The sequence below is a fragment of the Pleurodeles waltl genome, chromosome 5 (genome assembly GCF_031143425.1).
Source record: "Pleurodeles waltl isolate 20211129_DDA chromosome 5, aPleWal1.hap1.20221129, whole genome shotgun sequence".
Classification (NCBI taxonomy): Eukaryota; Metazoa; Chordata; class Amphibia; order Caudata; family Salamandridae; genus Pleurodeles; species Pleurodeles waltl.
In genome coordinates this window covers 1,850,751,577-1,850,762,437 of record NC_090444.1, presented here as the reverse complement: position 1 = coordinate 1,850,762,437, position 10,861 = coordinate 1,850,751,577, and the positions used below count along the sequence as shown (strand labels likewise).

Genomic DNA, 10,861 nt, shown 5'->3' with positions numbered 1-10,861 from the left:
AAAAAGGCAAAAATGACCAGGAAAAAGCTGGAACAGGATCAGAAAATCAATATCTCACGCAGAAGAAAAGGAGCGAAGATCACCACCCAAAGGAAGTGTTGCAGCGCCAAGAGAAGAGGAATCACACACCTTATATACCCAAAGAACAGGAAGTGACCGACAGGAAGTAAAAGTCGCCATATTGGATTGGGATCATATCATAGAATTCTATAGAAAAAGCACCATATTAAATAAGGTTCCAAGGCATGCAGGGAAAAGGAAGGCATGCTGGGAAGGAGAAGGGAATCATGGGTAGGACAGAAAGACATAAGTTAGGAAGAAAACGAGGACGACAGAAAAGAAGGAAAAAGAAACAAGGTAAGTGGGGAAGAAAAGGGAGAGTGGGGAGAGGCAGGAACTAACGGGGGCGCGCCGCGCCAATGCAGAAGCGAGGCCCCATGCCCAATTTGGGGCCTCGACAAAGATAGGAAAGGGTAGGGGCTCGGTGCGTCTTACTGCCGCGCCCGAGCCGAACGTTAGGCTTGCGCCGCGTGCCGCTGCGCGACACAAAGAGTGCCAAGGATACACCTCCACCACCTAAGAAAGCCACGGTTTCCACTCCACCACCAAAGAAAGCCAAGGTTCTCACACTCCACCACCAAAGAAAGGCAAGGGGCCCCCTCCACCAGCAGAGGGCAAGTAGCCCTCACCTCCAGCAGGGGCAGCCAAGGAGACACCTCCACCAGCAGAGGGCAGGAAGCCCTCACCTCCAGCAAAGGCAACCAAGGAGACACCTCCACCAGCAGAGGGCAAGGAGCCCTCTCCTCCAGCAGAGGGCGTGTAGGTCACCCTCCAGGGACTGTTGGGGAAGGAGCCCCCTCCAGAACCAGTGGTCATGTTACCCACTTCATAGACTGTGGCCTTGCACTCCCCACCAGAGAGAATTGGGCAAGGAGCCCCCCCCAGAACCAGTGGGCATGTTACCCACTTCAGAGACTGTGGCCTCGCACTCCCCACCAGAGAGAATTGGGCAAGGACCCCCCTCCAGAACCAGTGGGCATGTTACCCACTTCAGAAACTGTGGCCTTGCACTCTCCACCAGGAAGAATTGGGCAAGGAGCCCCCTCCAGAACCAGTCAGCATGTAACCCACTTCAGAGACTGTGGCCTTGCACTCCCCACCAGAGAGAATTGGGCAAGGAGCGCCCTACAGAACCAGTGGGCATGTTACCCACTTCAGCTGAGGTGCCCCTCCCACCCCCCTTTCCCCCTGAGGTGCCTGCCCATTTCCAACATGATGCCCCTGAACAGTGGAGACCGGAAATTGTCAGGAGTCAAGTTGGGCCTTGGACAGTGCCCTGTGGCCCTTTTGTACTTTGTACTGGCCATTGGTCCAATCTGGACATTGACGCCTGCATTTGTTTCACATTATGGTGGGTGATGGCAGCAAATTACAGTGCTCGTTCACTCTAGTTGTTGTCCTTTGTTTTAATTTAACGTGGGTCCTGTGACATTCATTTTACTCTGCAGCTGGTTCTGTGTATGGTGTGTGTGAAATGGTGTATGTTGTGCGTGTGTGTGTCACTCTCCTTTTCCTACCTCCCTCCCTTGTGTGCTAGGCGGCTGTACTCACCGTCATCGTCGGCGTTGGTTTTCCAGGAAGGCCATGGCATAGTAGAGCATCGGGAAGAATTGAAGTTCTGGTTCCATGTCGGAGGTGGAATCCCCTGTTTGTGAGTATTTCATAGTCTGTGCAGTGTTTCTGACAGGCTTTTGATGGTGTTGGTACCGCCCCAGAAATCCGGACGGTTTGCTATGTCATAATATAGTAGGTGGTACCTTGGCTTCCGACTGGCTGTTGATGGCTACCGTTGTGGTCAATGGTGTTAACGCCCTGGCGGTTGGTGTGGTACATTGGCTCTCTATGGGAGGTATCACCGCCATGGTCATAATTTGGCGGTAATTACCGCCAGCATGTTGGCGGTATTACCGCCACTTTAACAGTCACCCCCAATGTCATAATGACCACCTTAGTATTGGTCAGCACCTCTTCTTCTCCTCTGTCTTCCTCCCGGGCTTCAAGTCTTCGTGCCGCTCTGCATCGGAGCCTGGACCGAGTTTTGCCTCTGGTGGCCAGTGTCCTTACACTGCAGGCTCCTGCAGTGCTGGCACTCTTTTTTTACTTTTTGACATTCACTCTTCGAGTGCATGTCACTGAAGTTTCTCTCCTACATCGCTGCTTAAAGTTTAAAAACAAAAAAGCGTTAATGACACCGTCAGCAATAACCTAGTCATAACGCTTTTTTTTTTTTTACTTTAAGCCATACTCGCATGGACACCCACTTGGCAAACTGTGCCATGGAAAAATACATGTAAATAAATGTGCCGCAGCAACACCAGCCTGGTGCAGCCATGTAATTTTTAAGGCCCAGACACAGGCGGCTCTGGTGTCTGAACAGGGTAGGCTCAGCTCAGCCCACCCGAGGAGGTCGGGGATGCTTTTTTGGGGGCTTTAAACCCACAGAGAGCTGACAGCTCAGAGCCCAGTTCAAAGGACTCACCTGCAAGGGGTGAAAATAGGACACAGACTCATTCTTCGCAACATATATGATTCCTTTCGAGCAGTGGTGTAAATACAGGCTTTTAAAATGAAGGCGAGGGGCAGACAGATTCTGCTTTACACATTCCTACCATCTACTCAGATGTTGTTGCTTGGCAATTTTAAATTTTGAGGTAGCTCAGCGGGGTCAGGGTTTGCTGCTGAGATATTTATTTGTCTGATATGAAGGTCACATTTCTTATCCTCGCTAGCTAACCCAGCCTTTCATGTTTCTGAGGTATTTATTTATTGATAGTTGTATCGCTGCAGATGTTCTCCTTCAACTTTAGAGCACTGTCAGATAAGAGGCAAAGATTCATTGTTTGCGAGGGAATAATAGCATCCTTTCAGAAGAGAGATACACCAAGTTCTGTATTCCCCTGCATCACCCCTGTTCCTGAATAATCTCAATTGAAGATGAGATTGAAAGGTTATAATTTGTACGTCATTAAATGCGAGCGAGCTGGATGGTGGTAGCTGTTATTTTTTCACCCCCTTCCACCCTGCCATGTTTCCCAGGTCCATGCATGATGAGCTGTTCTGGTCCAGAGTATCTCTTTGAATTCTGGGATTTGTAGTCTTGTTTATTCCATTATAAAAGAAGAGTACAAGTCCCATAATTCAAAGGAAAAAAGTTAGACTGGAGCAGCACATCACACATGAACCTGAGAAATTTGACAGCTATACTCCTTCCCGTCTCCCCACTTAATCTTTTGTGTCCCCTCTGATATGTTCCTTTGAATAAATCCATTTGCAGGACGTCCACTGTGCATTAAACTGCCTCAAGGTTCCTCTTCCTTAAAAACAAAAAAACAAAAAACTCTACGACATGGCTAATTCTGGCGAGGTCACACCAGCCCTTTCTATTGTTTACTTTGTCATGTTGAACAGCAATTTAACTGCTGTGGAACATGTAAAAAACACTGACAAAGCCAATAGATTGTGCATAGGCGAAACCTATTGGCTTTGCCAGTGCTTGTTAAACTTCTTCTGCTTGACAGCTACTGCGTGGCAGCGTTGTTAAAGGCTGCCAAGTTCACGTTTCAGTTTTGACTTTGAATATCAGGACCCCATTACTATTTTTTTTAGTTTTATATACCCTGTGAACTTGGCCTTTGGGCATCAAAGCACTTTATATGAGCACCAAATTACATTAAACAAGGTCAGAAGTTTTTTTAAGGCACAGGAGGTTCAGTGATTTCCCTACAATCACAGGATGTTGAACCGACACCTAGATCTGGGCTTGATTTCTCAGTTCCAGATTTATTAGACCACAACTTCTCCCCTCTCTATTGGTTCCAGCTGTTCTCCTGCTTGGTTAAGCCCTATTCCTATTGAGTACTACAACTCCCAGCATGCCCTGGTAGCAGGGGCGCAGCGATGTTTACAGATCATTTATTCAGGCCCCGCCCCCTGTTCTCGCCGTAGGTTGCGTAACCCCTCTGTCACCCTGCCCATCGGAGAGCCACGCCCACTCGCCCTGCCGCTGAGCTCGTGCTTGGGCCCGCCTCCCCGTTGCCCCTCCCCTCCGTGAGAGCCCCCGCTGTGATTGGCTGCTCTCCGTGCCCGTCTCGGCGCGGCCCCCTTGCACTCCGCACGGTGCACGGCAGAGGGCTCAGACCGAGCCATGGCGGCGGCGGCGGGACGGGTGCTGCTCTCGGGCCTGCCGAGGAGGGCACCGCGGCTGTGCTGGGCGGGAGCGGCGGCCAGGAGCTGCGCCTCGGAGGCCCCCGCGCGGGGGGCGCTGCCCGCGGCTCAGGTGAGGCTGTCAGGTGCCTTCTGCGCTCTGGAGGGGGCGTGGCCGTGGGGGACCCGCCCCCGGGGCAAAGGTCAGCCAGGACTTGTGGACAACTTTTAATAGTTCATCTTGGGACTGTTCTGGTGTGTCAGGGGACTGATAGTTCCACTACTAGTGGGGGATGGACATGCAGGGGCAGGGAAAAGGATACATGCACACTTTTTATTTATTTATTTATTTATTATTATAAAAAAATTGTTATTGTTCCTTTTTTTATTATTTCATTTTGCAATAGCTAAGGCTCACATGCAGGTGAGAAGCTTCCTATTCAAGCAGTCTCAACCTCTGCCCCCGCATCACCCCTATGGAAAGGCCGCATGGGCAGGTATAGGTGTGGAGTAGGGTTATCCACACACCACCCACAGTTCACTCATGGATGCATGTGTAGGCCTCCAGCAGCGGCTGTCTCGTGACTGCCACCTGGGATTGCCGTCAGGTGTGCGGCCAGAGGGCTCAATGTCTTTGGGCCTCGACACTCTCAGCAGTTCTTCTGCATAGAGATCCATTTGAGACTGGATACAAGGTACATGCCAGCATTTTAGAAGAGGAAAGGGGGAGATTGTAAAAAAAAAGAATCGCAAGAATGTATTTCCTTCATTGACTTCTGTTGAGGCCAGAATCTGTTCTGTTGTCATGAATGGGACTTGTAAGTGTGTTGGGGCAGGATAATATATTAGAAATGCAAATATATATTTAAAGTCTGTCTGAAGTGGGGAGACAGCCCCATGCCAGACAGTGAGAGTGTGTAAAGAATGTTGTGCACTGTCCTGCAGAAGCAGGTTACTGGCAGTACATACTGTGGGTCACACAAGACCAATCCCTGTCTGCTGAAGTCCGCAGAAGAATCAGGGAGATAGGTGACTTGCCTCGAAATCGGTAGTCTCCAGCCTGAATCAGGTTGTTTGGCATGTATGCAGATGTGTACTGGTAGAACTGGTATATCTGGTGGTAGCACTGGTATATCAGCTGTTGGAGGGGGTGGACATGCATGTGACCCGTAGCAAGTGGAACAGGTATGTTCACTGGTGAGGAAGGACGGCTGCTATGCATATGCACTGTCGGACCTCATGGTGCAGGACCAACAACACGTCTGGCACCTGTTCAGCATAGGGCGCCTGTCACAGAGCTTGTTTCAGACGCTGCCATTGAAGCAGCTATTCTCTAGACTGGGCTTTAAAAGAGGGGCTTCTGCAAATTGGCTTTCTTTTCCTGTGAGACCATGTCTCAGTTTCATGAAGCAGACTTGTCCATTTACTTCCTTCCTTTACATGCAAAACCAAAACTAAACCCTGTTAGCTTATTTTCTGAGAGGCACTCCTTCATTTGCATTTATGCTTAAAAGCAATGATTAACTTTGGCAATTGTTTTAGATTTTATACAGTGAAAAATGTATACCAAGTGCCTCTTGCACAGGTACAGCTTAGGCAGCAGAACTGCTGGCTTCCCTGGCAGAAAGACTAGGTGAAAGATAAATAGCAGGAGCGGCTGTGCAAGATTCTGTCACACCTATTAAACCAGAAAAGCAGCCATAAAGACGTATGTGGCACAACCTCTAGATTTCCCAGTCATTAGTCACAGTATAATGTCTGTGATACCTGAAACCCTCGGGGAACCTGCTGTAATTATTTGGGTTGTGTCTAGCGTGACTTAAACAGAAGACACAGAGATCTGTACAGAGTCAAAGGCAAGCATGCAGCCCATGAGCAATAGAAGAGGTGTCTGGAATTTGGGAGCAGGAGTGCACTGCATTCTGCACCATTGCACTCCACTCAGCACCATTCTATGATACTGCACTTTATGCCTCAGTACTCTGCTCCACTCTGTGCCACTGCACTCTGCACCACTTTAAACTATGCTATTACACTGTATGTCACTTTACTGTACGCCACTGTATTCTGTGCCAATGCACTCAATGCCACTGCATTCTACTATGCACCACTGTAGTCTGCACAATTGTTCTTGACACCACTGCACTCTGTCACTCTACTCCGTGCCACTGTATTCTCTGCCACTGCACTGTCACTCACTGCCCTCTACTCTGCACCACTGTAGTGTACACAACTGCTCTCTACACCACTGCACTCTATGCCACTCTACTACACTCTGCACCCCTGTATTCTGTGCCACTGCACTCTACCCCACTAAACTCTCCACCACTTTACCCTAAAGTGCACTATGCCAATTCACTTTACTGTGCACCACTCTACTACACTGTATTCTGCACCTCTCTACACTGCACCACTCCACTCTATGCTAATGCAGCCAATGCCACCCTCAACCGCTGCAAAGTTTGCAACTGCACTATACACCACCCCAGCCTAGGTCACTCCACTCTTTGCCACTCTAGGCCACACTGCAAGAATGCACTCGACACCACCACACTTTATGCCAATACACTCTACTCTGTATCACTCCACTTTATGCCCCTACATTCTAGGCCAATCCACTGTACGTCACTCTAATTTACTCTGCACCACTGCACTATATGCCACAGTACTCTACATCACATTACGCTATTAAATTTTGCCACTTTACTCTTTGCCACTTTGCTCTTTGCCACTGCACTCTGTCACTGCACCCTACTCTGCACTACTGTAGTCTACATAACTGCTCTCTATGGAATGCACTACACGCCACTCTACATCACTGCACTGTACAATACTCTACTCTGCAACACTGCACTCTCCACCACTGAATTCTACACCACTCTATCCTGCACTGCTGCACTCTCTGCCAATGCACTCTACTTTGCATCACTGCGCTCTATGCCAATGCACTTTGCAGCACTCCACTCTGCTCCACTTTACTCTACTTTACTGTACTCTGCACCACTCTATGCCACTGCACTACTCTGCACCATTCTGCGCCACTGTACTCCGTACCACTCTACACCACTGCACTCTACGCCACTCTGCACAACTCTTGACCACTGCAGTCTATGCCACTATACTCTGATCCACTATATTCTATGCCACTCCACTCTATGCCACTCAACTGTACTGTGCACCACTCTAATCTACGCCACTGCACTCTATGCAACTATACAACACTCTACCATGCACTCTACACCAGTCCACTCTACTTTATGCCACTCCACTGTATTCCACTCTGTCACAGCACTCTAGTTTACACCACTCTACTCCATGCCACTCTACACTACTGCAGTGTACGACACTGTACTACTGCATTCTCTGCCACTGCACTCTGCAACACTCTACTCTATTTATGCTATGCTTTGTACCACTGCACTCTACACTGCACCACTGCACTCTGCTCCACTGTACTCTACGCTACTCTGCACCACTCCACTCCGCACTATTGCACTCTGTGACACTGTACTGTGCAACACTCTAATATATTCCACTGCGTTTTGTGACGCAACGTACGCCACTGAATTCCATGCGCTGCACTCTACGCTACTATACAGTGCTCTACCATGCACTCTATATCAGTCCACTCTTCTCTATCCCACTCCACTGCATTCCACTCTACGTGACCCCCCTCTATGCTTCTCCAACACACAACATTATGCTGTTCCACTCTGACACTCTACTCCACTGTTCGCTATTCCACACTACAACACTCCACGTCACTCTCCTTAATGCCACTAACTTTATTTTGAAAGGTGGAATTGTAGTTTTTGAACTGCTACAGAGTTTGGCCTTAAGCGCAAATTAACTGCCCATGAACTGAGAAAAGTCAAGCGTGCAGCTGCCACAATGCCACTTGCCACCAGTTTGGCCATATTTCAGAGCTGCAACATCACTGGAGTGCCCAAAAGCACAAGGTGTGCAATACTCGGAGACATGGCCAAGGTAAGAAAGGCTGAAAGACGACCACCACTGAACAAGACACACAAGCTGAAACGTCAAGACTGGGCCAAGAAATATCTCAAGACTGATTTTTCTAAGGTTTTATGGACTGATGAAATGAGAGTGAGTCTTGATGGGCCAGATGGATGGGCCCGTGGCTGGATTGGTAAAGGGCAGAGAGCTCCAGTCCGACTCAGACGCCAGCAAGGTGGAGTACTGGTTTGGGCTGGTATCATCAAAGATGAGCTTGTGGGGCCTTTTCGGGTTGAGGATGGAGTCAAGCTCAACTCCCAGTCCTACTGCCAGTTCCTGGAAGACACCTTCTTCAAGCAGTGGTACAGGAAGAAGTCTGCATCCTTCAAGAAAAACATGATTTTCATGCAGGACAATGCTCCATCACACGCGTCCAAGTACTCCACAGCGTGGCTGGCAAGAAAGGGTATAAAAGAAGGAAATCTAATGACATGGCCTCCTTGTTCACCTGATCTGAAACCCATTGAGAACCTGTGGTCCATCATCAAATGTGAGATTTACAAGGAGGGAAAACAGTACACCTCTCTGAACAGTGTCTGGGAGGCTGTGGTTGCTGCTGCACGCAATGTTGATGGTGAACAGATCAAAACACTGACAGAATCCATGGATGGCAGGCTTTTGAGTGTCCTTGCAAAGAAAGGTGGCTATATTGGTCACTGATTTGTTTTTGAATGTCAGAAATGTATATTTGTGAATGTTGAGATGTTATATTGGTTTCACTGGTAATAATAAATAATTGAAATGGGTATATATATTTTTTTGTTAAGTTGCCTAATAATTATGCACAGTAATAGTCACCTGCACACACAGATATCCCCCTAACATAGCTAAAACTAAAAACAAACTAAAAACTACTTCCAAAAATTTCAGCTTTGATATTAATGAGTTTTTTGGGTTCATTGAGAACATGGTTGTTGTTCAATAATAAAATTAATCCTCAAAAATACAACTTGCCTAATAATTCTGCACTCCCTGTAAATTAAACATACCAATTAGGACTAAGCCAATTTGGCCATTTGTGAAGGAGGGGCACAGGTACTTTACTTCTGGGTAACAGGGTTAAAGTCCACATGGGCCTGCACAAATATAGGATCCCTTAAAAGGCAAAAAATGGTATCCTGGATGAATCCAAGTGACTTGGCATTTAGTGAAAGTTGGGTGTTCAAACTTGTCATAGTTCATGTCACTGCACCAACTTGTACTATTTCTTGTTTGTTTTTCTTGGTAAATAACAGCAGTTCTTTCTCGGTTGGGTTAAGCTTTAGGTAGACATCGAGCATCCAGGTTTGATGAACAAGGTGGGCTGAGGGCTCTTGTCCCTGGTGAGGTTTGAGCTGTAGTTCCCAGCAGACTCGATGAACACACTTTGTGGCTGCTACTGGCGTTTGGAGAGGTTCTCTAGAACAGTAAACTGCATTGTGGCAGTAGTCTTCGCCTACTTTGTTATTTAGTACATGTATTTTGCTAAAGGTGAGGTCAGACTTAATTGGGGATTGGAGTGGTGGGGAGCTGGAGACAGGAAGGGAGAGTGGAAGTTAATTTGGAGACATAGAAAAGCTGTATCTCGCAAGACACAAGTGAAAAGATAAAAAGATTTCATAAACAAATCTTTGCCATCCTGGTGCTATAGCTGAGCCAGTGTAAGGGTAAGTTCACTGCATTCTTTTTCTTTTACCCCGAACAGTCATTCCCTAGTAATATTGAAATTAGAAATTATCTGGGAGAAAATGTTTACAACAAGAAGAGAAGCTCAGTTGGAGGCATGAGGACTCGAGGCTGACATGGAGAGAGCCAGCTCAGTGTTGTTCAGTCAGGCAGCAACCTAGCAAGTGTTTAGTTTTTCACCTTTGCATGGGCAGGTTGCCCACAAGGCGAGGGTCTGAGCCATGAGCCAGTTGATCTATCGCTCGACTGGCGATTGTCCACCTTTGAGAGACTTTGGGAGCATGAGAGGTGTCGGAGGTGTGAATAATGGTTGCTGCTTGAACTGTTTTTTTGCCACTCTGGCTTTATTTTAGTAATGTTTGCAGTACTCCTGCATTGTGCATGTTGCCATTTGGCTGACTGGGCCTCTGTGATTCCTCTCTGCCCCTGCTTCCCACCTTCCTTTGTTGCCAGCACACACAGTGCTCTGTTACCCATCTCCATCCAAATTGCAAATTAAGTTTGTGATTTGGTGTTAGGAAGGGGCATGTTTAGAGTGTCCCTTCCTATTAACGAATTGCGGTGGTATGTAAGAATGTTTTGCTACTGAAATGCGGTCACATAACATTCACATTTTGCCACCTCCTTCAGGTAGGTGGTAACCCATTTGGTAATGAGAAGGGGTACCCAAGGGACCCCTCCCCCGTTCTGAATGTTTGTAAGAACATTTTAAGCCCTCTACAGGCCACTGCCTACTCTTAAAAAATGAAAAAAAACGTTTTTAATTTTCTTTTTGAAACACACCCTGTTTTCCTTTAAGGAAAACAGGGTGCATTTAAAAAACAGATTGCTTAATTGAAAAGCAGTCACCGTCCCTGTGATTTTTGTGATTTCCAATGGGCCGGTCCCTGAGACCTGCCTCATTAATATTCATGAGGTCCAGCCTATTTGCGACCCACTGGAACTTGCAAAATGTGTAAAACACACATTTGTATTG

General features: G+C 47.5%; 1 protein-coding gene across 2 annotated transcripts in view; it reads left to right on the top strand.

Moving 5' to 3' along the window:
* The first annotated feature begins 4,130 nt into the window (after positions 1–4,130).
* Positions 4,131–10,861, top strand: part of MOCS1 (molybdenum cofactor synthesis 1) — a 320,779-nt gene continuing 314,048 nt past the window's right edge. The window contains exon 1 of one of the 2 annotated variants that reach the window (XM_069236336.1): positions 4,131–4,336. In XM_069236336.1, coding sequence (XP_069092437.1) covers positions 4,205–4,336 — 132 coding nt within the window. In that variant the 5' untranslated portion in view covers positions 4,131–4,204. The remainder of the gene's footprint in view (positions 4,337–10,861) is intronic. The other variant, XM_069236337.1, reaches the window with a different exon arrangement.